Source organism: Nicotiana tabacum, chromosome 19 (genome assembly GCF_000715075.1).
Source record: "Nicotiana tabacum cultivar K326 chromosome 19, ASM71507v2, whole genome shotgun sequence".
Lineage (NCBI taxonomy): Eukaryota > Viridiplantae > Streptophyta > Magnoliopsida > Solanales > Solanaceae > Nicotiana > Nicotiana tabacum.
The window spans coordinates 84,818,784-84,846,764 of record NC_134098.1 but is presented as its reverse complement, the minus strand read 5'-3'; the positions used below and the strand labels follow the sequence as shown (position 1 = coordinate 84,846,764).

At 38.0% G+C, this 27,981-nt stretch overlaps 2 protein-coding genes and 1 long non-coding RNA gene across 4 annotated transcripts; all 3 read right to left on the bottom strand.

The window, feature by feature from the left end:
* Window positions 1-165: 165 nt before the first annotated feature.
* On the bottom strand, window positions 166-1,643 carry LOC142173251 (uncharacterized). The gene is made up of 2 exons (XR_012702834.1): window positions 1,514-1,643; window positions 166-465 (listed from the first exon to the last, which is right to left on the bottom strand). It is a non-coding gene; the product is annotated as an uncharacterized LOC142173251 (long non-coding RNA).
* A 2,283-nt stretch (window positions 1,644-3,926) lies between these two features.
* Window positions 3,927-8,242, bottom strand: LOC107805344 (glycerate dehydrogenase). 2 transcript variants are annotated; one of them, NM_001325770.1, is given in 16 exon segments: window positions 4,164-4,186; window positions 4,278-4,392; window positions 4,556-4,600; window positions 4,762-4,839; window positions 5,055-5,158; window positions 5,247-5,257; window positions 5,260-5,274; window positions 5,276-5,291; window positions 5,294-5,321; window positions 5,433-5,524; window positions 5,603-5,675; window positions 5,949-6,030; window positions 6,111-6,232; window positions 6,857-6,997; window positions 7,521-7,604; window positions 7,718-7,840. In NM_001325770.1, coding segments are annotated over 16 exon segments (1,152 nt in total).
* Window positions 8,243-8,914: 672 nt separating this feature from the next.
* On the bottom strand, window positions 8,915-9,406 carry LOC107805317 (uncharacterized). Its single transcript, XM_016629333.2, has one exon. It carries the CDS (start codon window positions 9,404-9,406, stop codon window positions 8,915-8,917), a length of 492 nt encoding a protein of 163 aa, XP_016484819.2.
* Between the last annotated feature and the right edge of the window lie 18,575 nt (window positions 9,407-27,981).

Sequence of the window (27,981 nt, the reverse complement as noted above, 5' to 3'; positions counted from 1 at the left end):
AAGTACAGACATCTCCGTACCGATCCGCAAGATTCTACTAAACCTGCTCATGACTCGTGAGACCTATATAACATAGGATCTGATACAAACTTGTCACGACCCAAAACTTAACCCGTCGTGATGGCGCCTATCGTGATACTATGCAAGCCGACATCTCCAAAATACTTTTAACATTTAACAGAAATGAATTAATATATTTAAAAATAACCGGAGTCTTTCATAAAAACGGGGTAAAACCCAAAGCATAAGTGCGAAAACAAAAAAATAGCCCGACATCGGGGTATCACTGAGTCATGAGCATCTAGATATCCAGTCTAATACAAACAGTGTTTAAGTATCAATACAGAAAAGAAAGAAAAGATAGAAGGAGAGACAGGGTCTACGGACGCCCGGCGGCTACCTCGTAGCCTCCGGTACTTGATCGCGCACGAACTCAACGACCTCCGTGATCAAACACACCTGGATCTGCACATGAAGTGCAGGGTGTAGCATGAGTACAACCAACTCAGCAAGTAACAGAAATAAATAAGGAACTGAGAAGGTAGTGACGAGCTATACTATACAGTTCATTTTCAATAATTTCAGCAAGGAATAGACATGCTTTCAAATCCGGCGGTTCAAATCAAATCAATTATATTAAGTTAAAGTGCAGGTAAATCCGGATATGGAATCTTTCAGAAATTTCACGACAATGACAGATAGCAGCTAAGTGCATCAACAAATGAAAAAGCAAGTACAGCCTCTCAGGGCAACAATCACTCAACTCGTTACAACAGCTTAATCACTCGGCTCTCAGCCCTCAGTACTCACACTCAATAGGTACCTGCGCTCACTGGGGGTGTGCAGACTCCGGAGGGGCTCCTTCAGCCCAAGCACTATATCGCTGCGGCGTGCTGTCCGATCCCATATAAATAGCCATAAGACTCGTTGCGGCATGCAGCCCGATCCCATATAAATAGCCATAAGGCTCGTTGCGGCATGCAGCCCGATCCATATATACAGCCCTAAGGCTCGTTGCGGCGTGCAACCCGATCCATATACATACATATAGCTCACAGCTCGTCACTCAGGCCCTAACTCAGTCACCAACCTCTCCGGTCTTTCGAGCTCTCAGAAATCATAAAAATCAGCCCAAACAAAGATAATATAATGTATCAGCAAAAACAAGAAGAGACTGAGATATGATATACAAGTAAACCGTGACTGAGTACAAAACAACAATTAGCAATTAATTCAACGAGTACACGACATCTGCGGTTCCCAACAGTGTATCCCATAGCCTAAGCATGATTTCTAACATGATTGCAGTCAAATTTCTATAACACATAGACAACATGTAATTAACGATAGCTATTTGACTTTACAGTCTCACGGGACGGACCAAGTCACAATCCCCCAGGGTGCACGCCCACGCGCCCGTCACCTAGCATGTGCGTCACCTCTAAAATAGTCACATCATACCAAAAATCTGGGGTTTCATATCCTCAGGACCAGATTTAAAACTGTTACTTACCTCAAACCACGTAAAATCCTACTCTGCAATGCCCTTGCCCCTCGAATCAATCACCAAACGCCCCGAATCTAGCCACAAGAAGTACGATGTAATTAATATAAGCTAAAAGAATCAATTCACAAGAAAAATACGAAATTATAAGCCAAAAATCCGAAATCGGCCGGAACCCGGCCCCCGAGCCCACGTCTCGAAATCCGATAAAAGTCACAAAACTCGAAAGTCCATTCACCCACGAGCCTAACCATACCAAAATTACTCAAATCCGATAACAAAATCTCATTCAAAACCTCAAAATTCTAACTCAAGAGTTCTTCCTATTTTTCCCCAATTTCTCACCCCAAATCACAAATTAGATGATAAAATTAAAGTTGAAATCATGGGATTTAACCAAAATCAAGTAGGAATCACTTACCCCAATCAACTCCACAAAAATCCCTTCAAGAATCGCCCAATTCCGTGTTCTCTAGCTCAAAATATGTAAAATGGGTTCAAACCCTCATTTTTTAAATTATTACTGTCTGCCCAGATTTCCTTCTTCGCGAACGCGGTCATCCTCTCGCATTCGCGTAGGCCAACTCAGACTGCCTCCCAGTTTACTCTTCGCGAACACGATCAACGCTTCGTGAACGCGAAGCTTTACAGCTCAACTCATCGCGAACGTGGCCCGTACCTCGCGAACGCGTAGACCAAAGACCTGGGGTCCCCAGCTGCCTCACTTCTCTTTGCGAACGCAACACCACTCACGCGTTCGCGATGCACACGCAGACCACACCTTCGCATTCGCGTCCTCTTCTTCGCGAACGCGAAGAACAAAATCTTCCCAGCTCCCATTAACCCTTAGCGAACGCGTAAGAGGAAACCAGAAAATATACACCATCAGATATCAACCATCAACCAAAGTCCAAAAATGATCTGTTAACCACTCGAAACTCACCCGAGGCCCCCGGGACCTCAACCAAACATACCATCAAGTCCTAAAACACTATACGAACTTAGTCGAATCCTCAAACCATCTCAAATAACATCAAAAACACGAATCACTCTCCAATCCAAACTTAATGAACTTCGAAATTTTCAAATTCTACAAACGATGCCGAATCATATCAAACCACATCCGATTGACCTCAAATTTTGCACACAAGTCATATTCAACATTACGAACTTATTTCAACTTCCGGAATCGGAATCCGACCCCGATATCAAAAAGTCAACCCCCCGGCCAAACTCCCCAAAAGTTCGACTTTCGCCATTTCAAGCCTAAATTAGCTACAGACTTCAAATTCACAGTCCAGACACGCTCCTAAGTCCAAAATCACCCAACGAATCTAACAGAACCGACAGAACTCCATTCCGGAGTCGGCTTCACACAATTCCGACTACGGTCAAAATCTTAAGACTTAAGCTTCTATTTTAGGGACTAAGTGTCCCAAATCACTCCGAAACCAAAAACAAGACCTCCCGGCAAGTCACATAAGCAGAAATAGATACGGGAAAAATAGTAAATAGGGGATCAGGGCTAATACACTCAAAACGACAGGTCGGGTCGTTACAACTAACTCACACATAAATCATGGTGGTCGAAAAATAAATTTTCCGGTAGTATTTTCTTATTTTATGTTTTTTATTATTTTTTTATTTTCAGTCTAATAAATAATTACCCAATTAAAATAGAAGAAATATGAGTATTTTTTAGCCGCTCCTAAAAACAATAGCCGATAAAATATTTTTTATATATATGTGTATTATACACATATAACATACGCATTATATATATATTTTTTGACTAGCAAATGTAATTAGTTTCGGACGGCCGGTTAATTTTATATTTTTCTCTTAAAATAGGAACGACCCAACCCAACCCGACCAAATACACATATACGTAAGTTAAAATAAAACTAAAAATGAATTCTTCCCCCATAAAAAATTTAGTTCGGAATGCATGAAATTCTGACAAAAAAATAAATAAATAAAAGGTATAATTAAAGAACACTTGAAATAAAAATGCTATCAATTTGAATAAAAATCTTGAAAAAAAAATAGAAGTGTCATATTTTGAAGGATTTACCATTCACTTTTAGTATTATTTTAATTTATATATATGAGTATTGGATCGGGTGGGCCAGATCGGTTGAGTCATTCCTATTTTAATTGGATTATTATTTATTAGATTGAAAATAAAAAATAACAAAATCACAAAATAAGAAAATACTACTAAAAAATTATATTTTTCGATCCTCATGATTTTTGTGTAAGTTAGTAAAAGTTTTATGATTTTTGTGTGAGAAAATATAGTTATGTGACTTTGATGAAAAAAAGTTATAGTTATATGATTTTTGTATGAGAAAACAAAGTTATATGACTTTAGTAAAAACAAGTCATATTTATATGAATTCCTTTAAGCCACAGAATTATGTTAACCTCAACGCAGTAAAGATTGTTTCATAGATATCAAATCAAGAAAAGAGTCTTAGAAATCAGAGTTTATGTGTAAAACGTGTGTCCTAATTATAGCAAATCAAGTAATCCATATAGACAAATGAGTGATACATGATAGCCTTGCTATCAACTCCTTTCCAAGCTTGAAATAGACATCTCCAAGTCTAAAATTTCCAATAATCTGGCATATGTTGATCATTTCAACAGTCCAAGCTCACAGCTTTGAAACAGGTAAGCCTGCAATAGTGAACCAATTCTATTTAGTGAAACCCCTCAAGCATATTGGATCAAATTTTGCAGCTCTAAGGAATTTGCATATACGCGTTACCTAAAGTTTTCGAGTTAACAATGCTTGGACATGCAGCAGGAGGTTGAGAATTCTCATTTAAGAATGCATCTACACTGTTTGGATTACCCCAAACTGGGTAGCCTTTAATTTTTCCCTGTGACATCAAGAAACATACGCATCACTAAAAATCGAAAGCACCTATTTTGTATAGCCTGAAGCCCTAACACTCACTATCAGTAGTTCATGCATTTTAGCAAAATAATATCTTTAAGTTCAACGTGATACGTGGAAAACGATCTCTCTTAAAAATTGCATACCAGGACATTCAGAGCAGCTAGTGTAGCCATTCCCTCACGAGTCCACTGCATTAAGAATCAGGAGAGTTAAAACTATTTTAAACAAGACGGCAACCCCATGTAAAAGAGAATTGGTGAATTAGATGGGAAATAGCTGTCGCAGCAGGAACATTGCTTCTTAGATTACAGGTTAAGGACAGATAATATACAATTAAGTGCATGATTACCTTAGATGCAGAAGCTATGTGGGGTACCACAACGGCGTTCTTCATGTCCGCAAGACCAGGTTTCATGTAGGGCTCATCCTAACACAACATAATAATTAAAGAAGGGCATTACTTGAATGTATAAGACAAAGGAAGCATCCTATACTCTACAAGAATAGATTATTTGCTAGCTTTTCCTTTGCTAGAAATGGTGCATAATACACCAGTTTCTCATTGACCATCGGATACGCCTTTTACATGTTCATAGCGGGAGAAGGGAATCACCAAAATAAATATACTACTATTGTGATTACCTCAAAGACATCAAGGCCAACACGGAACATGGGATTTTCCCTCAGATGCTCAACAAGAGCTACCTCATCAACCACAGGCCCCCTACTACAGTTCACAAGTATTGCTTCCTACAGGATCAGATGGAGTAATATCAAGATGTCGCATTTGTATAAATCAGCAAGCATAATAGATATTCTTGCAACTGATTTTACCTTCTTCATCATTGCAAGCCGTTCTTTGTTTACAAGGTGGTACGTTGTTTTATCAAGGATTGGATGTAGACTTATCTAGAGAAACATTTTGGCCAGAGATTAGATCTTGAATGAGAAATCCACTACTATGTCCAGATAGGTGAATAAGAGATCTAAAAATGCACTCTTGACGTAGAAAATAATTACCACATCAGCCTCTCGGAGCACCTCCTCCATGGATGCAGCTCTTTTCCATGTCACAGGCTGTTCACCACTGGCTTTAAGGAACTGACCATAGGCTGCAAAGGCAAAAGAACATAAGCAGATGAAAATGTGCTTGAGAAGTTTGTCAATGTAGTAGACTGATCAAAACATGCCTGTCACAAATTTTTCTAGACGAGTAGCTTGGTACAGGTCGTAGTAGATCAAGTTCATCTTGAAGCCTTCAATCTGTTCCAACAAAAAAACAAAGTTGCTCAAATTAACATAGCAAATGTACATACATTTATTTGATCTTGATTTCCGGTGAAGATGAAGTTTGAAAGTGAAGCTCGTCCTAAAATAAACATGTAGAGCAGAGAATAGCCCTGCCTTTAAATTGTTTTCAGCCAACAATTTCAGAAAACAAAAAAGTTGAGATCAATATTTGTCAACCAAAAAGCACAAAGCAAACCTAGTTTCACAGAAAACTTAAGAGGATAAATCTTAGTAGCTGATTATTACCATCATTCTAGCATAAGCAGATCCAATACGACCAGCCCCTATTACACCAACAGTTTGTCCTTTAAGCAAGTTCCCCACAAACCTGGAATAGACCATTAATTTAGTTATAGACCTGAGCCGACACAAGAAATAGAAGGTAATTGAGATTAAACAGTTACATACAAATGTGGAAGCCATCCTTCATATTTGCCAGCTCTCATGAACTCATCTGCCTCCACAATCCTTCTCGCTGCTGCTAAAGAAAGTGAAGCTGCTAACTCTGCTGTAGTCTCGGTCAGTACTCCCTGGACATCAGAACATTATGTGAGAAGAGAGAATTATGCCTTTACAGATATGCAGATATCAATTGTCATTGTGATCACAAGCAATATTTCTTGCATCATTTACCATATCGATCAGTCTATATGGTCCGACAAAATCCCTCCTAGGGCAATTTAGAAGCTACAGATTACATTGATACACATGTCGCAAGTTCAGGATAACTTTTGTGTCTTATTTTACTAAAGAAGTGTTTTACCAGTTTCAAATTCAAAGTGAATTGGAGCATTCCCTCATAACTGAGACTCCATGTAAAAGACCTCTCACGTGAAAAAACAAAAACTTGTTGTTAAGAGGAAATATAACCGACTATAACTTCCATAATATACTATATGTGTTGTGTTGTGTCAAATGGCAATTGTCAGTGTATCGACATAGATTCAGTGCCTCTGATAAGTCCAAACACTACTGTAGACAACCTCAGACCAATCTATTGAATATTGATTAATATAGTAGATCAAACACTATATGATCAGGCATGATATGCATTTAAAATTATCAGCTAAGATGTCTTATACAAAGTTACTGATTATTTCAGTACCAAAGAAACTGGATTACTACAAATCAAAAATGAAGAAGTATAAACTTACAGGTGTGTTTCCAACAGCAACACCGTACTTGTTAGCAGCTTCAACGTCAACATTGTTGTATCCTACAGCCATGTTACTGAAAGCTTTCCCTCCAGCCCTGCTTAATGCAGAGAATAGTGTTTCTCCCCAATCCTCTGTCAACTGAATATTACAAAACCCAAGAAAATGAAAGTATTTAAGTTCAACTTTCTGATAGTGTAAAAGTTTTTTTTTTATAAGTAGGTCACTAAAAAGATAACAAGAAATAACTAATTCAACCTAAAAACTAGCTCGCGGGGTGAGGATGTCTAAACCATGTAAGGAGACAACAACTAATTCTTTCTACCAATATTGGACAGTTGACATCTGGCGCGTGGACAATATAATATGGGAGTTCAACATTGGGTAAACTAAGAATTCAGATGAGTCTGATAAAAATGGACCTTAGGATTAACTCACCAAAAGCTAACTCACGAGGTGAAGATTGCCTAAGACAATATAAGGAGACGACAACTAAGTCCCTTAGCTAAAGTTAGACACTTAACACTTAACATAACCATCCAAAAATATTCTATTGTAAACTGCCACAATAGAGTAAAATAGTTAAATCTAGATCATTTAGAAGAAAACAGGAGGCAAAACTCGAAAGCAAATCACAAGCCATAATGCATGTAGGATCAATCACCTGTCCAATGACTCCATCGCACCTATCTCCAATAAGAGCAAGAATGTCTTCAACCGATAGAATAGTTTTCTTCTCAGTGCATATCTACTCATAATTACAAAATCAAATGCATTAAATCAAGTTAATCAAACCCAAAAAAGAATGAACAACTTGAAAAGAACTTGAAAAGAAATATGGAAAAAGAATATATATGTTACTTCAAGACGACAATCTTGTTCAATTAGAAGATTAATCCATCTAGTTCCCGGCATAGATTTTGTGCTGACAACTCTGTATTTCCCATTTGGATTCCACACTTCAATTTGAACTGGCTTTGCCATCTTCAATTCTAACGTTTATGTCTCTGCTCTCTGCTTACTCACTCACCACTTTATTTCCTTCTTTAAATGAAATCTTCTGGTTTCTATTATACCTAAATATATAAATAAAATTGCAGGAAATTATCAGGTGCATTGCAGAACACTACAAAATTTTCTATCAGTAATAAAAGAATGGGAGTAGAGAAAACATATGGTACGTGTCGGATTATGGCTTGTTGATGCATAGAAGAATGATATGTTGGAGTTGCAGGGAAACTTGTATGGTTGAATTATTTGTGATTTTAAGCTGAGGACCTCTCATTTTGGCAGAGGATAATGGGACTCTGGGTTTACGCCACGTAAGTTGGCTGCTATCTTTATTGAACGACGACAAAATTTAGCCCTTTTGCTCCAAAGAATTGTGAATCACCAGTTTTAGAGACTATCTGCTACATATAATATGAGAACACACTGCAACTAGTTGTTGGTTACAATTTTTGGAGGTTGCAATTGTTATGAATTTTAGAAAAAATATGCAAGCAACAATACGGTTGAAAATAGGATTGAAAAATTATCTCTAAAATTTTATTAATCATAAGTCTTTAAATAGTCAAATAAATAAAATAGTAGACTCCTCCTACAACTAAATTACTAAACTCTTACTATAATTAAAATGCTGAATCTTCTAGCACACTTATCCTAAAACTAAACAACTAATTATTCTAGAAAACAGTAGCAGTAACAGATGCAAAATCCTTCCTTCTTATGCTATTAGTGCTTGTGCATGAGCATTTTTAAACTTGCACACTTTTGTAACATGACCTTTTTGTTTGCAATTTTCACATAATGCATCAAGTCTCCACCAACAAAATTTTTCTAAGTGTGCTTTCTTTTTGCAATATTTGCAATAAGGATAATCAACTTTTTCTTTTTGGTGTTTCGCATAAAAAATACCCTCAGTAACTTTGTCTTGTCTGAAGACCCTTCTTTGCTCTTGTGCTTGAAGAGCACTTATTAATTCTGCAACAGAGATGGTAGAGAGATCTTTAGACTCTTCCAGAGAGGAAATTTTGGATTCAAATCTCTCGGGAATTATCACAAGAATTTTTTAACTATCCTGTCATCTTTGAAATCCTGGCCAAGTAATCTGATTTTATTGACAATTAAAGAAATTCGGTCAGAATATTTAGCGATGGTCTCATCATCTTGCATTCTAAGAGATTCAAAATCTCTTTTCAAATTTAAAATCTGATTTTGTCTGCCTCGTTCACTTCCTTGATACTCCTGTTTGAGTGTTTCCCAAGCCTCTTTTGATGTCTCACATGCAATGATTTTAGAGAAGATTGAATCTGCAACTAAATTTTGAATTATAGTTTTGGCTTTGTATTTTTGGGTTTTCTCATCTGAATGAGCTTTGATTTGGGCAAGGGTAGGATTTGCAGGAAGTGGTTGTATAAGTTTGTCTTCCATTACAACTTCCCATAGATCATAAGCTTCAAGATAAGATTTCATCTTCACTGACCAAATCTGATAGTTTTCACCAGTGAAAGTTTGTGGGGTATTCAAAGAGAGACCGTTGCTTGCCATTGTTAAAAATTTGGTTAAAAATCGGTATGGGTAAAAATGCGTATGGTTTAAAAGTGATTGAAATTGGTTGTTTTTCAGCGAATTCAGAGATCCGTCAAGATCAATGGAGGCTCTGATACCACTGTTATGGATTTTAGAAAAAATATGCAAGCAACAAGAAGGTTGAAAATAGGATTAAAAAATTATCTCTAAAATTTTATTAATCATAAGGTTTTAAATAGCCAAATAAATAAAGTAGTAGACTCCTCCTACAACTAAATTACTAAACTCTTACTATAATTAAAATTCTGAATCTTCTAGCAGACTGCTCCTAAAACTAAATAACTAATTATTCTAGAAAACAGTAGCAGTAACAGTTGCAAAATCCAACATCAATTTTATCACACACAATGCACATGTACTATTTAAATGTAGACTTTCATTGACCAAAAAAATGTAAAATTTCAATTCTATAATAGTAAAACTTTACTTCTATCTTCCCTTCTCTTAGTATGATGGGTAACTTTTTGTTACTACATTAAAAAAAAATTACCCAGCACACAACTAAGCTTTCGTCGTGCCTGGAGTTTGAGTAAAGACTACTAATTACATTGAGTTATTGTACATAACTCTATCTTTTATATTTGCAGACTACAAAAAGTTGTTTATACGATTTAAACTCATGATATCCTAGCGGAGTTTGAGGAAAGGCTACCAATTACATTGAGTTATTGGACATAACTTTATCTTTCATGTTTGCAAATTATAAAAAATTGTTTCTACGACTTAAATTTATGACGTCCTAAACATACCGGCAAGGTTGTATTATTTATCAATGCACATGGTTGAAATATCTTGAATATGTAATCTGTACTAAATTTGCACGTGCAGTAGTACTCTGATCTTACACCCTCTAACTAAAGATCTTAGATTCGTATTACATATATATTTTACGCTTATATTTGCAATTTGAACATTCATAGACTATTTTTTTTCTTTGTTCTTATTCATAGACTTCTACGCACTAATAGTCCGTTGGGATCAACTGATTGTAAATTGCTGATATGTTTGAAGTGCTGAAAAGTATTTTAGTGCTGAAACTGATTTTTTAATTAAGCATTTACGTGTTTGAATAGACGTGCTGAAACTAATAATAAACAGTTGATGTGTTTTACAGAAAAGTGTTGATAAGCTGTTCTTTTAGTAAAATGACTAAAATACCCTTAATTATTTTTTTTATAAAGTAAAAAGTTTTTTTGTAAAGAAAAGGATAAACGACGAATATGGAATAAAGAGAAAGTTATTTTGAGAAAAGTATTTTGGGAATTAAAAAAGGAAAAAAGTTCATTATTGCCCATGTACTATTGTAAATAGTATACGTTTGTCCTCTGTTTCACTTTATGTCAAAAACCCACCCTACCGTTAGCAAAGTAAGTGGAACTGCCCCTAACCCTAACGGATGGCCAATGTGGCAGCTGACCCACTCCATTTTTTCCATGTCAGTTGCCAAGTCACTTATTTACTCAATTAAAAAAAATATATCCCCCAACCCGAATCCGGAACCAAAATAATGCATTTTTGGACTCAAGACACAAAAATAGGTGAAAAACAAAGTTAGTGACCAAAATACATATAACGCCCTTTAAAAGGGCGCTATACCTTAACGATCGTTTCCCCGTTAAGGTATAGCGCCCTTTAAAGGGGCATTATATTTGAATATGAAAAGACGGGCAGGTATAGCGCCGTTTATTATAGCGCCTTAATAAACGACGCTATATCTACATAAAATACCGTCCCCTTCCCTTCCCCACCAAACCAGAACCCTTCCCCCATTAACGACCAAAAAAGCTCGAGTGGAGCCGACCCGTCCCACAAAAAGTAAATATTCTCGGTCTCACATCCTAGCTAAGGCGTTATCTCATTGTGAGTTGCTCGTTTCGGCTCCAAATCGCCAAATCTTCAACTTTTTAAAAACCTTAAATCGAGGTATTCCGACTTATTTTTTATTGAAACTCGTATAAAAAATGCATATTAGTTGTTTTAATGTGATCTATGTTATTTTGTGATTTAACTATTTTGTTATTTTTATCCGGACTATGATATTAGTGTGCTAAAAAAATTAGTAAAAATAGAGAAATTATTATTAGTTGTTAAAAAAATGTTAACTAGATACTTTTTACTGTGATATATGTATTTTCATGAATGTTTTGTGATTAAATTATTTGTTGTTTTTATCTGATTTAGATTATTTATTGTCTTAAAGACTAGTAAAATAGATAAATTATTACTTTAATTTCCTCTAGTGGTACTAGTGGCCTAATGTAGTACTTGTATTTGTAATGTAGTGTCGTTTTAGCTTAGTAAAATGTAGTACCATTTATTGTAGTATCCTTATAGTTATTGAAATTAATCATTTAAGTATCTGTTATACCCAAAAATACGTCAAAATAGATGATAGTTCAAACACAAACTCTGTCCAATTCTAGTCAACGATCGTAAGAAAATAGCATGAGAAAACAACAATATTTTTCGGATACCTTGGTGTGACTGGGCCTCAAATATCGAGCCTGGAACCCATATGTGAATATTTAATAATTAAATCTTGTATAATTATGAAAATTAATTATTTAATTTTATTATAGTCAAAAATAAGTGAGTCATAAACAAAAATATATAATAATGAAACTAACATATACAATATTAAACTAACATATGAATAATAAACTAACATTTAAAATAACAGACATCTTGAGTGATAAATCGAGAAAATTTTCTCATTATGAACACAAGAATTCAGGATATCTTGGTGCTACAAGGCCTCAAATATCGAGCCCGGAACCCATGTGTAAATATTTAATAATTAAATCTTGTATAATTATGAAAATTAATTATTTAATTTTATTATAGTCAAAAATAAGTGAGTCATAAATAAAATATATAATAATAAAACTAACATATAAATTAATAAAACTAACATATACAATATAAAACTAACATATGCAATATTAAACTAACATTTCAAATAACAGACATGTTGAGTGATAAATCGAGAAAATTTTCTCATCATGAACACAAGAATTCAGGATATCTTGGTGCTACTGGGCCTCAAATATCGAGCCCGGAACCCATATGTGAATATTTAATAATTAAATCTTGTATAATTATGAAAATTAATTATTTAATTTTATTATAGTCAAAAATAAGTGAGTCATAAACAAAAATATATAATAATAAAACTAACATATACAATATTAAACTAACATATAAATAATAAACTAACATTTAAAATAAACTAACATATAAATAATAAACTAATATTTAAAATAACAGATATGTTGAGTGATAAATCGAGAAAATTTTCTCATCATGAACACAAGAATTCAGGATATCTTGGTGCTACTGGGCCTCAAATATCGAGTCCGGAACCCATATGTGAATATTTAATAATTAAATCTTGTATAATTATAAAAATTAATTATTTAATTTACAAACAAACATATAAAATAATAAACTAACATATTAAAGTAAAATAATATAATTAATCTTGTTTAATTTACAGTAGACGGCATGGAAGTTCCGCCTTTGCATCACGGACCTGCCAGCCTGGAGCTACTGGCATTACAGGGCGATCATAGGTCATCCCACATATGGGAGGGATAGTTACTGGCCCAGACTTTCCGTGCCAGGAGAGTAGACGATATGTGGGGCTTTCTCAAGGACCGCGCTCTCCATCCCCGTATAGTCAGACGCCTCCAGGATACGGGCTTTTATAAGATTATGGAGATCGGCCGGCTGCAGCTCCATTGGTTGTTGATCACGGCCCTGATAGAGTGGTGGAGATCGGAGACGCACACATTCCATTTGCCCATTGGCGAGGCCACCATCATGCTGCAGGACGTGGAGGTCATGTATGGGCTGCCCGTTGATGGACACCCTGTTGCTCTGCCGCATGCCATGAGAGAGCAGACAGGTTTGCAGTACCTGGACATGCTGCAGCGGCTCACCAATTTACAGCCACCGAAGGAGACTGCACTGGTTGGGGCCAGTCGTCTGCAGTTGATGACTGTCCGACATCATTTGGAGGCATTGCACCCTGACATCACAGACGATACACTAGAGCTTCATATTCACTGGTACACGAGGTTGCTGCTACTCCTTATGTTTGGAGGGGTTTTGTTCCCAACACTTCGGGGAACCTAGTGAACTTGAGATTTCTTCATCATCTTGAGCGGCTAGATGATTTACCCCAGTACAACTGGGGTGTTGCTATTCTCGACTACTTGTATAGGCAGATGTGCCGGGTGAGTATGGGCACCCAGCGTGACGTTGCTGGATTTTTGCCGCTGCTACAGGTGAAAACATATTCGAATACTCTATTCATTATAACATACCCAGTAAAAATATACCTTAAATTTTACGTCCACTTTGTATGTTAGGTCTTGGCTTGGGAGCGGTTCCTGCAGTTATAGCCACCTCTACCTCCATTAGCTCCGGTTGCACCATCTCCGTTTCTCCCTCTATCTAGGAGGTGGGTTGATAGGCGGGGATATGGACGAGAGTACGAGGCTCGACATAATCTCCCCTTGTGCAGGGATTTGTTGGATTTGCTGGAGAGCGCACACGTAAATGTATACCTAAGTTTACTTAGCCTGGCTTCATATGTGTTGCGTATACTCACGTTTTCTGTTGTTACTTAATAGTTCATTTGGAGGCCATACAGGGATGAGCTAATAGCCAGATTGCCCGATTATTGCTCGGCCGATAGAATTATGTGGATCTCTTCCGTCCCGTTGATGTGCCTTGATATTATAGAGCATCATGCCACCAAGCGAGTACTTTGCCAGTTTGGCTGCCCGCAGCTTGTACCGACACCGCCCGACTGGCATATCACACATTACCAGCGGGATGATCGTTCCAGGGTGAACCAGACATATATGGCATGGCTAGAGGCGCAGATCAATACTTGGGACCTGCGACATGACCTGATTCCAACCCCCCTCCACCTGACCGGATGGAGACTGATCATGATTATATGGGTTGGTACCGGGTTACCCGACTTTTCGTCGGGAATCCCATTTATCGCGCTGGCGGTCGATACGTTCCATACGCCGGGAGGCACGAGGCACTGGTATGTTATTTGGTATACTTACTTATAACGTTAACCTAGCGTTCTGTAATTTATATTTTACATATTGTGCAGGCTATTGGCCTACATCTGTTCCACCAGTTAGGACTGTAGATGCAATAATATACTGACGAGGGAGAGGCCGCTTTGCACGAGTATGGCCGACAGGTTATCGATCTGGCTTCCCGGACATTGCAGCGAGCCCGAGATGATGAACGCTTAGGACACGAGCCTCATTATGTGGTGCCAGAGCAGTACCATCGTAGGCACCAGTGGCGTCGAAGCGTGGTCAACATGGTAGGCGTGCCCCACGAGGTAGGGGTGTCCCACGAGGTCGTGGGGGTCGGTGAGGAGGTGGTCTCCAGCAAGGGGGCGTTGAGGCACCTGTTGAGGATGTTATAGTTGATCAGCCGGGTGACCTCCATGAGCTAGGCCACTCTCACATCAGCATGTAGTCATTTAGCCTTCAGCTTCAGCTCACTCCAGAGACTTCGCAGGTGACCCCGTCAGCTCCATTGTTGATCACGGGCATTGTCATTACGCGAGAGGATTGGGATTAGTATTTTCATGATCTTCCAGGCCCATCGAACGTTGCTGATGATCGGCCGACACAAGATGTGGATAATGGGCGCCGGCTGAGTTATGGCTCATCATCGAGGGATGTTGGGGATCTCTCACAGGCGCAAGTATGTTTGTATTACTATTACATTTAAATTTATTTTTATATCATTGATTAGCCATAAATATCTTTATGTTTTCTTTTATTAAGGCTTCATCCTCGCCCGTCACAGAGGCCACTTTGTGCGATACTGACCTGGTTGCGCCAGATGATTATATTCAGGAGACCGACGAGACCATGGTAAGACAATTTAAATTTGTGTATCTTAACACGTACATTACAAATATATATTTTCATATACTGAAATATCTTATTATTCTGTAGGTTACTGCTGGACAGACGACCCCTTCTACCGAGCCTGCCAGCCCTATTGATGATCATATTGCAGCGCATCCTCCGATAAAGAGGCGACGTGATGAGGATGATCCTGATAGTGTAGCCGAGCGAGATGGGATGCACCTCAGGCTAACAGTTGCATTAAAGCATACATGATATGGGACGCATTGATTTTTTTTGTATTTTATGTACATATGACATTCAGTAAATAATTGCAATGGATTTTATTGTTTACATTATATGCGCATTATGTTTTTATTTCTTCGGTTTTTCGTTATTTTAATACTACAACACAAGCACAAACATAGCAACTTAACATAATTTAAATTCAGTACAACTGATGAAAATATATGACACGAAAAACATAAAGATAAAATACTATACTCAACACATTCATGTGTTTGTTTAGTCACTACCGCCTATTATTCTCTGCTCCAACCACTTAAATTTCTCTTCCATTTTATTTTTTTCTTCTTCCGCCTCTTTTAGTTTCTCCTGCAATGTCGCAATTTCTCGTTGCATTTCAGAGATCTAGCCTTGGTATTCACTGTTCATATTCCAAACATACTACAAACATGATTTATAATATTCCTGGTTAATGGGTTCATCATACCATTCCTCAAACATACAATGATTTCCGTCATTGCGTTCAAACCTGTATAGGCACATCTTGTATCTGCACCCAACATTACCATCGGACCAACATGCCTTCATAATCGCACGTTTGCCACAATAGCACCTTGGTTGGTCATTGCGTCTAGACATTTATTAATGCAAGAAAAATAAAAAATGTATGGAAAGTTTTGCTATTTATTTTGGTTAAGCGCAGATAATAACTAAAATGCGCTAGTTATTTATAGGCAAGACAACCCACATAACGTAGTATTTTACCGTGCTATGCTTCGTGTGTTAAAGATTCTTTCGGGTACAATACAGCTTTTTTAGAAGATAGCTTTTGCAGGCGAGCAGCTTTTCAGGTCGACAAGACAACACACATAATGTAGTATTTAACCGCGCTATGCTTCGCGTGTTAAAAATTCTTTCGGGTATAATACAACTTTTCCAAAAGATAGATTTTGCAGGCGAACAACTTTTCAGGTCGACAAGACAATTGTTTTTAAAAAAAAAAATGGGTTTATGTTAGATTGTTGTACTAAAGTATTAATGTTAAATATCAATAAGATTTAACAGCAATGGAAACATAATTTTATTTTATACATTCTGCAAGATAAACAAGTACATACACTTATTACAACCACATTACGGAAATAAAACACTATGTGTATCCTTGATAGTTTGGCACATTAGATGAACTTCCACCAGGAGCTGGATTACCACCGCTACCCAAACTAGTTGAAGGACATTTACGACGGCCGTGCCCTGTTTGTGAGCATATGCCACATTTGCGTGCATAAACGGTATCACCAACATCCATTTAGTTTTGTATACGCGTTCTTTTTTGCACTTGTCGCTGACGCAAAAACTCCTTGTTACACACCATTTTAAATGGTTCCGGTGGCCAATAATACTCAGCACCCACTGGCTGCAACTGCCTACTATAGGTGTTTAAGTATGCAGCAACACTATATTTTTTATCAACGTAGTTAGTTGCCCCTAAACCTGTATGTTGAAAGCACTTGATGGCATGTGAGCACGACATGTGGTAGATGGACCATTTACCACAAGAGCATAACCTTCTGGATTCATTTACGGTGTGTGTATTATTCCCCCGATTGTGATGGATAGCGGTGCGAACTTCAAAAATATTTCGCTCGTTGCAATACTGTAAAAATGAATGCCAATGTGCTCGCTTCCTGTATTTCTCAAATCTTTTCATTGGTATTGACATAAACTCAATACCTCTTTCCATCAATGACGATGCACCTGTAGCCCTTTCAACAAACCTCTCCACCATCAGCTTGAATGACATCCATACCATGGCAGTGACAGGCAATCCTCGTGCAGACTTCAATAACCCGTTGAAAGACTCTGACACATTTATAGTCAGAATTCCCCATCTTCTTCCACCATCCGCATGCAAAGTCCACTTGTCAAGATCATGTCGCATCAACCAACGATAGGCTCCCTCGTCTTCCTGCCTGATAGATTCCATGCGCCTCCTGAATTTACAATGTTAGTGATTTATTGCAGCCATCCACATTAAATCATGCAAATCCTTGTTGGGATATGCCTTCTGGAAATTGGCCTTCAGGTGCCTCACAAAGTAATGGTGGTAGGCATACGGTTCCTGCCATGCACGCAAATTCTATACAGAACTTAAAATACCACCATGCCGATCAGATATTAAACAAATACCTGAACGCTATTTGATAACGTGCTCTTTCAAGTGGTTCAAAAATAGTGTCCATGTCTCTTGGCTTTCATTGGCACAAATAGCAAAAGCTAAGGAAAATATACTTCCATTAGCATCTACTGCAATGACAATCAACAACTTAATATCATACTTTCCATAGACATGAGTGCCATATATGGATATTACTGACCAGCAATGCACAAAACCATCAACTGCTGGTTTAAATGCCCACAACACGTATCTGAATATATATTTTGGTATTTCCGGACTTTGCTCAAGCTTTCATTCAACAATAGTCCCGGGATTAAAGTGTTGCAATACGGCCATGTACCTGGGTAGAGATGCAAATGACTTATCCCAGTTACAATAAACAATTTCAAACGCACGTTTGCGCCCGAGAAATGCCTTTCTTTTGGTAATGGTGCACCCATATTCCTGGTGAACGGATGTAATACACTCTTTGATCTTATACCTTATGGACGCTTCAATGTGTGGAATCAATACAAGAGAAATCAAGTCAACATCCAAGTTGAAGTGATTCCCACTGAATATGTCCATTTCATAATTGTGGGTGCCAATGTATTTTCCCACAACCCACATATTTATTTTCTTCTTCTTCTTCGCACGCAGCATCCAATTACAACCCGTAAACCATCTACGACAAACAACCTTGTATACATCCGGAGTTGACTCCCATACCGTCATCTCACGACACTCTTTTACGCTGTACATTTTCACCGCCCTGCTTATGCGCTCTTTATCAGGAAAAAGCATGCCCTTTGACAGCAACGTTGGTCTAGACTCATCCCACATTGCTGTCTGAATTTCGTCAGTATCCCTTGTGAGGGCATCCACATCCGGCATACTTGGCAAATGATCAATGTAGGGAATCTCCCTTGAATGAAACGACACGTGGGACTCGTACACTCTTAGTCTAATGGGGGTGGAGCATGCTCCCTCGTCAAATCAGGTCCAGCATTCTCTTCCTCCTCATCATCACCCTTATCAGGGAAAGGTGTGTCATCTACGGACTCATCGACATTGTTGTCATAATCATTGTTCTCTTCCTGACTCTGTGCATATGCTAGATCCTGATTAAATATGTCGTCTTCGGACAATTGAGTCAGGACAGGACGTTCAAGTCACACATTTTCACTGCACAACCAACAAAATAATGAGTTACTCAAATTGATAAATACTTTACATATAGCTATATCACTTCACTTACAAATCGTAATGTGTTGACATCCCATGATGGACATTATCCTATTGGTGATGACTCCCGGATGGACCACCATGATCCAACACACCAGAACTAGGCATATTCCAACTGGGCGTTGGTTCATAACTTGTAAAATTCATATCTGGCCGATACCCCCAGTGGAATATATGAGTGTTAATACAAATTCAATACAACAAAAATAAATATCGTAACACAAAGAAAAATTGAAGTTTACCACTCGTCTTGTGGATCATGTAAAGTAGGAGAGAAATTATTTCCTCGCTTCTCATTCACCCGTGGAGATAAGTTTAGATCAGGACAAACTCTTTCAGCCGGAACCTATTCGGCTAAAATTGCTCCAAAATAATCACCCGATGATTGAGGGATATCCCTGTTTTGCGCAACCTCATTATAGCGAATGTCTTCAGCCTTGACGTACATTTCCAATATTTTTATCAAAAAAAGTTCCCGGTATTCATCCGGAGTCCTCAAAAAATCACTCAGAGATTCATCATCATCGATGTTAAACTCAGCATAACAAGCAACCCCTTGCGGAGTGACAGAATACAGATATCTTCTGGTTACTTTAAGGTTCACCGAACGTTTGCTCACACTCATTTTTTTTACATAACAACGATACCAATCTATCATACTCCATTGTAAGTGGCAACTTAACATGACACAGTAGAGATAAACTATAGCTTACTGAGTTATTCACCACCACAACCTCACCCCATCCCCCACTTCCACCAATATAATGAAACCCTAATTCTTCGCTCTTCAGACATTATGACAAAATGCAAAACAACTTAACGAAGAAAAATTTAACAAGACTTGAGAATTTTTCTGAATGAATTTTTACAAAATCCTTAAAGTCTTTAAATAAGGCAATGCCCAATCCGGGGGGTCGAATTTTTTGAGGTATAGCGCCTTAAATAAGGGCGCTATACCAATTTGAATTATTGTTATGTCAGTTAAGCACATAATAATTATTGGTGGGCCCACAAAATATGTATAGCGCCTTAATAAAAGGCGTTATACCTGCCCGTCTTTTATATAGCGCCATTATAAAAGGCGATATATGTATAACGCCCTTTTAAAGGGCGCTATATGTATTTTGGTCACTAACGTTTTTTCCACCTATTTTTGTGTCTTGAGTCCAAAAATACATTATTTTGGTTCTGGACTCCCCCCAACCCCACCCCCTTCGGGCTCCCTACTTCTTCTTCCATGAGTTCTTCATCTTTGCTTCAAATTTTTCAATCCAAACTAGGCCAAGTTTTTCATCAAATTGACTCAAGTTGCAACCATAACTTCTCAACATTAATATTCTCAACAAATTCAAGCTAACACTATGATTAAACTTCAGCAAATTAGAATATCCATTTTATGTTCTCAAGCATTCTTACAAGTCGTTCAATGGTGATTTTTTTTTCGAATCTATAAACATCAGTGTTATTCTTCCCGTTTCAAGCTCCAATTTTTACTTTTTTTACTCGATTTCAGTAGGAAACAAGCAGAATTTCAGATTCTTGGGTCTTTTTTCAACTTCAAATTTCGGCAACCCAAAAAATGGAGTACAAATTTGTTCTTCACTTAAATCTACGAAATTAATGTTTGATTTACGATTTTAAGCTACAAACAACAACACCGACAAATCGAATTGTCAATTTCAATTTTTCGACACACAAATAACACACCATAGTGGGTTTCGAGATTCTCACCATAATTTCCAAATTTTTCGACACCCAAAAAACACACCAAAGTAAATAACATTGTGCAATTGGTTGGCGCATAGAAATGTTGCATGTGGCCGTTGTACACATTTCATTTAGACAATTCTAGAATGAAGTAACAGTTTAACTAGCACTCTATCAGTGGCCAAAATGCTTAAAATCAACATTTTCTCGTATCTTAGCTTACATATTCATATGGAATAACAAATTGATAATAAATTTCTTGATTAGCTCGTTTATTTTATGAAGATATTATAGAATTCTGAGTCAGAAACTAATAATATCACGTCCTAAACAAAATTATCATCATTCATTTGACACTATCATGATTCTGATTGTTTGAATAAGTGATTATTAAATAATTAACGTAATCAATTTGATTGAAGTGATATAGAGTTTTGTTAACTCTTAAAACTTACTTTGACTGACGAAATCAATTTAAACACAATTTATCCGCTAGAAGTTAAATCATTTCGCTCGTACTAATTTATATGTTCTGTGTGAGAAAATTGACACACATATAAAGAATTTAACCTACTGGCTCTAACTCTAAATCATGAATTGATACATAACTGCAATTTTATATGCAAGTAACTTTCTTATTGAGTAGATGACAAACACGGACGAAATTAATTAGATTGGAATCATTCATGTGGATCCGTGTTAGAAAAGTGAATATTTACATATGATTTAATAATATAAAATCAAAAAGGGAAAGAAATATAATATTATGACTCTTCCTGAACGTAAAATTCATGTTTATGACATGTGAATATATTGTTGATTAGTGAAACAAATAATGTGATTCCTGCGAACTGTGTTCAATTTTTTCTTTCACTACCTACATTTGAAAGAAGGCTTTGACTATTGGATTTTCAATGCAAGTGAGTTGACTTGTATCAATTTGGCTTTGATGAATTTTCAATGCAAGTGAGACGGATTCATCGATTTGGAAAATCGTCAAGAGAGAGAAAGACTACCCTCTCTCTAACTTCCACTAACCCATCTTAACCCAAAATGCCCACATGCCCACATCCGATAACCGACCCCACACTCCAAAACCTACTGGAATCCCCTAATATTTCCCATGTCCCCCATCTACGGGATATGGAAGAGGATATGCCCCAAAAGAACTCCTTTAAGAAAATCCTTCTTGAGGCAAACCAATTCTCATCTACCATGTACCAACTACCGCACCAATCACCCTCCACTCCCTTGTTTGAACTAAATGCTGGGAACATCCCGATCCCACTAACGAATGAAGACAACATCAGACTCTACCAACCTTGGAAAAATTCCCTAATTATCAAAACTTTTGGGTGGAAAATTCCACACCAAGTGCTGCGAGCAAAGCTAGCACACTTATGAAAACTAATAGAACCCCACATCCTCATCGATTTGGGCTGGAATTTATTTATAGTCAAATTCAATCTCGAAGAGAGCATGACTAGGATCTTGACAGAGGGCCCATGGTTTGTAGCGGGACATTTCTTATCGGTTCGCCGATGGGAACCAAATTTCGTCCCAGTAGAATCTAAGATAGCCATAACAGCTGTGTGGATCAGGCTACCCTAGTTGCCGACAGAATTCTACGATAAAGCCATTCTGGAACAAGTTGGCAATAGAATCGAAAAACTCTTAAAGATCGACACATGTACCTCCTCGACCCTAAGGGGCAGGTACGCAAGAATTTGTGTTCAAGTGTCATTGGAAATCCCAGTTACCACTAGAGTAACCATAGGTACTCACACCCAGCCCATAATGTATGAGGGAGAGGAGATTGTTTGCAACGCCTGTGGAAGGATTGGGCATACAATTAGGTTTTGTTCCTTCAACGCTAAACCCCCAGACCTAAACTCACAACCAGATTCCCACACAAATACTCCCCTCCTCCCTCCCCCCCCCCCCCAACAATCGGAGAAGAAATAGTTTATAACGGAGATGGTCAATGAAAAAGTGTCCATTTCCGGAAAAACAAGCATCTACAATGGCAGCAAAAGGGAACAACGACAACGGCTACCCAAACGCAGGTAAAGCGATTCAATCCGGTGTCAGGTACGTTCAAGTGTCATTGGAAATCCCAGTTACCACTAGAGTAACCATAGGTACTCACACCCAGCCCATAATGTATGAGGGAGAGGAGATTGTTTGCAACGCCTGTGGAAGGATTGGGCATACAATTAGGTTTTGTTCCTTCAATGCTAAACCCCCATCCCTAAACTCACAACCAGATGCCTACACAAATACCCCCCTCCCCCATAGTTAAGAAGAAATGGAGATTGTCAATGGAAAATTGTCCTTTTTCCCGAAAAACAAGCATCTACAACGGCAGCAAAAGGGAACAACAACGGCGGCTACCCAAATAGAAGTAAAGCGATTCAATCCGGAGTTAGGTACGTTCCTTGCCCTGAACCACAATCCTACCATGAGCTCCTTAAATGTCACTCCCCAAAACTGAGAAGCGCGACCGGCGCTCAACCGAGTGAACCTGACCGAGCAAGCCTGTTAGATTTTCTTCTACCCAAACTCATCCACAAATGGAGGTAATACATATTTTCATTAATTAGACAAAAAGGTGTTCATGTCTACAATACTAATTCATTACCAATAGTTTTATCATTTTTAAAGTCTCAAATGGACAAGTAATACAACCACAACATAACATATTTTGACTTTTCCAGCACCAATACACAACCTACATTATGTATATGGAGCCTCTATAGATAAAGAAGAGTACAATGATAATGCCGGCAACAAGGCCCCGGCTATACCTCAAACAGAATACAGAAAGTACAAAAGATTCATGACCCCGGGATGAAGTGGGGCTCACCAAATCAGCTGGGAAGAAGGTGTACTGTTATCACTAATCAATATCTCCTGCTGTGGAACCACCTACATCCATTTAAAGATGCAGCGCCCCCGACAAAAGGGACGTTAGTACTGTTGAATAGCACTAGTATTTATAACTAAACACCCTATCAATAGAATGACAAATAATACAAACAAGATTATCATAATGCTAATGAAAGCCTTAATCAACATCAAACCTCAATTTAGGATCAAGACAGTGTTTCAATCAATTTCCATATCTTACATTGGGAGATTTTTAGTATAGATATACCATTTCCACAATACCATTATTCACAATACCAGTACCACCGTACTCTCAGCACGGAGTCCATCACGACCCGATCGGCTAGGATATCTCATTAGAGACATCAACCACAATTTCTCTCAATGTCAATACCACCGTCTTTAACACGAAGTCCGATCACGACCCGATCGGCTAGGCTATCCAATAAGGACATCAACCACAATTACCATTTCAATTACAATTTCCAGCACAATCACCACCATGTGTGCGGCATGGTGTCCGATTACGACTCGACCGACTAGGATGTCTTATTCGAGACATCAACCTTTTTATATCAATTATCGCATTTCATACTTTTTTTTATATCTTTTCATCTCATTGGCACTAGTGGCCAAAATTATAAAATCATTCTTGGTACGTTGGCCGTATTTAGTATTTCATGCTCACCTTTTCAATTTCAAATATCATCATCATCAACAACAACAAATACAATTCAAATCAAGGTATGTATTATACATGTGAGCAATTTAGAGTCTAAGGCATATAAAGATATTTCACAAAATTTGGCATAATAGCCTTTGTTTGAACTTGACTTGAAGTCGAAACATTATTAATGCACAGACCATATTTTAATGCATCCTCAATTGATAATATAACATGAATAAAGCATTTGAGATACTTGTCGAATATATATCTTTCAACCCAATCTTACTCGGAATAGACAATTTTATAATGAACCACTCGGGACTTACATATTTTTCATGAATATCGTGTGATTCAATTCTAAGAGAAGAGTTTAGCCAACATACCTCACTTGAGCTTCCTTACACTCTAAATGTTTCGGAATTTTTAGCAACTTCAATCTATTTTAGAAATATAACAAATTGAACCAAAATTAGGAAGATGATCATGGTTCTAGCTCATTTGAGTATTTTATCAAACACTAGGTGTGCATAAGGTTTCAAGGTCCTTTTATGGAGAATGCCACCATCCCACAACCCAATCTTTACTATTTTTAGCTCAACAATCTTCCTACACCCTTTGATAATACATGTATGTAAAATAAACAACTCTCATACCCAAAAATTATCTTGCTAATTACCCATTTTCAGAAAATTTAAAATTAGGGGTTAGGATGTAGAATCTTACCTCTAGGATGAAGACCTAGTGCGTTTACCTTCTTAATCATCCAAAACATGGGCAAGAATTGAAGAACAATTATTGAAGAATACCTTTTCACTCTAGGACACTCTCTCACACTCTAAAATGTCAGATTATAGCTCAAAATGGCCCAAGACTATATTTAACCAAATAAGGTTGGGTTTTAAAAACTCAAAAATGGAGCTCCGGAACAAGGTATGCGATCGCATAATCAATATGCGAACCGCATTTCGGTCGTATAATTGTTGGCCAAAATGACCAAAAATCTGCCTATGTCTGCGGTCACTATGCGATTGGCATAACTGTTCTGCGGTCGCATAATGAACTGCAGAATAGTTATGCGGTCGCATAGTCGACTGCATAATTGCATCCCAGCTGACCCTCTTCTGCCTCACTTCTGCGGCCATTATGCGGCCCGCAGAGTGATTCTGTGGTCCCATAATCGATCGCAGAAATGCGTTTTTCCCCCAAAAAATTTTCTTTACTTTTCGGTGCATTGTTCAACCCAAAGAGTCTGAATACTCAACAAGTAAAATAAATTCGGCACCACGAAATATTATTTTCTTTTGCAAAATTTTACGGGGCCTTACATTAAATTTGGGCCGCATTGAAAATGACCTAGTGAGTCAGTTGGCCCAAAAGGGGCGATCTCTCGACCCAAAAGGTCTAGATACCTCCCCAATGGCCTCTGTGGACCATAAGCAAATTAGCCAAAATCATCAATTAGGCACAAGTAGCCCACGTGACCCATCACACGCCAAACTTTCTGGCCATAGAAGGTACCTACCTAACATACCAATAAAAGATGCCTTTTTGGGCATAATATCTGACACCCGTACTCACAAATTTGATACTAACAAAGTGGAAGAAAATACCTTAAGTGGACTTCTATATGTACCCCCTAAATAGGGTATTCTTACACAAATAAAAAATACCCCAGTCTCTCAAAGAGATATGCTCACTGCCCAATCCCACTTGTCAGTGGGCCAACCCACCCTAAGGGACCTAAACATTGATCCCATTACACTCCCCCCCCCCCCCCAGCCCCCTCCCCCCCCCCCTCTATCCTCCGATTGTGTCACCCTCTCTACTGGTAATCGATTACCTACTTCATATCAATATCCCATAGTTACCAGTGAGAAGACCTTGCTTGTCAATCTTCCAAGATTGACTGCTCAAGCAAAATCTTCAGACACAGACATGGATTATAGCCGTAGTCCCAATAATATGACTCATTCTTCCCAACCCCTCTCTTGCGGATCTTACAAGGCTGAGTTCAGTAATGGAGAACTCAAACTCAAATACCCAACCCGCAATCACCAACCCACTAACACCTTCCTCTACCCCACTACCACCAGAACACACGCCAGACTCATGGCTAGAGCTGGCATTATAGGAGACCAGTCAAAAAATGCAATAGATGGTGGGGTCAGTGATCGTGTTCAATTGCACACCTCAAAAGAAGTATGAAACGATTGTTTGCAATAATAAAACCTAACTAAGAGTCGGGGTCGAATCTATATGGAGCTAAAATGGAAGTTAGGGGTATATATTCTAATGCGTGTGATTGAATTATCTTGATTTGCACTTCCACAAAAAGTTTTTGTTTCTATTTCTAATTTTACACTCAAGATTGCAGAATAAAGAAAGAAGACTAGGAATAGTTGTTTTTGAGACTTTTTCAAATTGGTAAAAAGCCTAGAGATGTGACCATTACCTAGGTGTTTGCCTAATGGGATAAAGACCTTAATACTTGTTTTGTTGATCAGGGTGTACTATAGATATCAACTCTCAATTACCCACTTAATACCTCCCGGTCAGAGAGAGGTTTTGCCCAATTTGGCTTTCTCAAGTCCAAATGGATATCACACAAAACAGTTGATAAAAGCTCAAGTCGGGTTATTACTATCTCTAGGTTGAACCCCTTAATTGGGTTAATCAATCTCTCGATTGACCCAATTCCTTGTTAGCCAAGTTTTCCTAGACTAAGACTCTCTTTCTCAAGTAGAGACTAAGTCAAATAGGCATGAACTAATGTTTGCAACTATTAATTTCACAAATTAAAGCATGAAATAGGCTAAATAATAAACACACAATCATAAACAAGTACTAAATTAGACACCCGTAAGGTTTACACACTAGGGTTGGGTCACAACCCTAGTAAAAATCTAGCTACATATGCTTGGGTTTGAAGAAAAAGAAGAAGAGAGACTAATTAAACTCATAATGTAAGCTTAAAATAATAAAATCTATAGTAAATTACACCACAATATAGTAAACTTCCAAAAGAGGCAAAGAAAAATGACTACAGTAATTGCTGATGTCAAAAACTTGACCTAATTTTGTTAAACTCTTCTATTTATACAAGTCTAAAAATCTCAGACAAAAATGCCCCTCAAGATGTTCTGCAGCCGCACAATTCCATGTGCGGTCCGCAGACTTCTTCATCTGGCAGAAGCTGGGATTCTGCGACCACATAATTCTGAATTGCGGCCGCGAGGCAACATTTCTGTGGTCTCAAGGCACTTCTTTTGTGGCCGCACAATTCTTGTGCGGTCCGCAATTCACAGGGAATTGGGACTTGGAAATTTGCACACTTTCTGAACTTGAGTCCTAGCCCAGCTCTTGCGGCCGCACAATTAATGTGTGGTCCGCAATTTGCACAAATATCTGCTGAATTTTGCTACTATTTTTGCGGTTGCGAGTGGAATTCTACGGTCCGCAATTGCTTCTCTGGCAGCAAAATTCCTTCTGCGGACCGCACATTGTATGCTTTTGTGCTGTTTTGTTGCCTTGTGCTTGGACTACTCCTCTTTGAGCCGGATTTCATCTCGGGAGTCCAACTTCTAGCATTCTTGCATTTTGCACATTTCATTAGTTTCAGGAACACAATTCAATAGTTTTAGACTAAAACAAAAGCTAAAAGGTGCTAATAAGTAGTCAAAATCCCCACTTATTAGTCAGTCCCCATGAAAATCAGAATCCAGGA

Bases quoted from the DNA above. Each gene is read 5' to 3' on its own strand.
- LOC107805344 (XM_016629378.2), bottom strand. From the start codon at position 7,840: ATGGCAAAGCCAGTTCAAATTGAAGTGTGGAATCCAAATGGGAAATAC. The intron at 5,676-5,948 runs GTAATAATCAGC...TTGTTGGAACAG, and splicing joins CTGCTTATGCTAGAATGATG to ATTGAAGGCTTCAAGATGAA. The intron at 5,163-5,246 runs GTAAAATCAGTT...CTGATCCTGTAG, and splicing joins GGCTTGCAATGATGAAGAAG to GAAGCAATACTTGTGAACTG.
- LOC107805317 (XM_016629333.2), bottom strand. From the start codon at position 9,406: ATGGCAAGCAACGGTCTCTCTTTGAATACCCCACAAACTTTCACTGGT.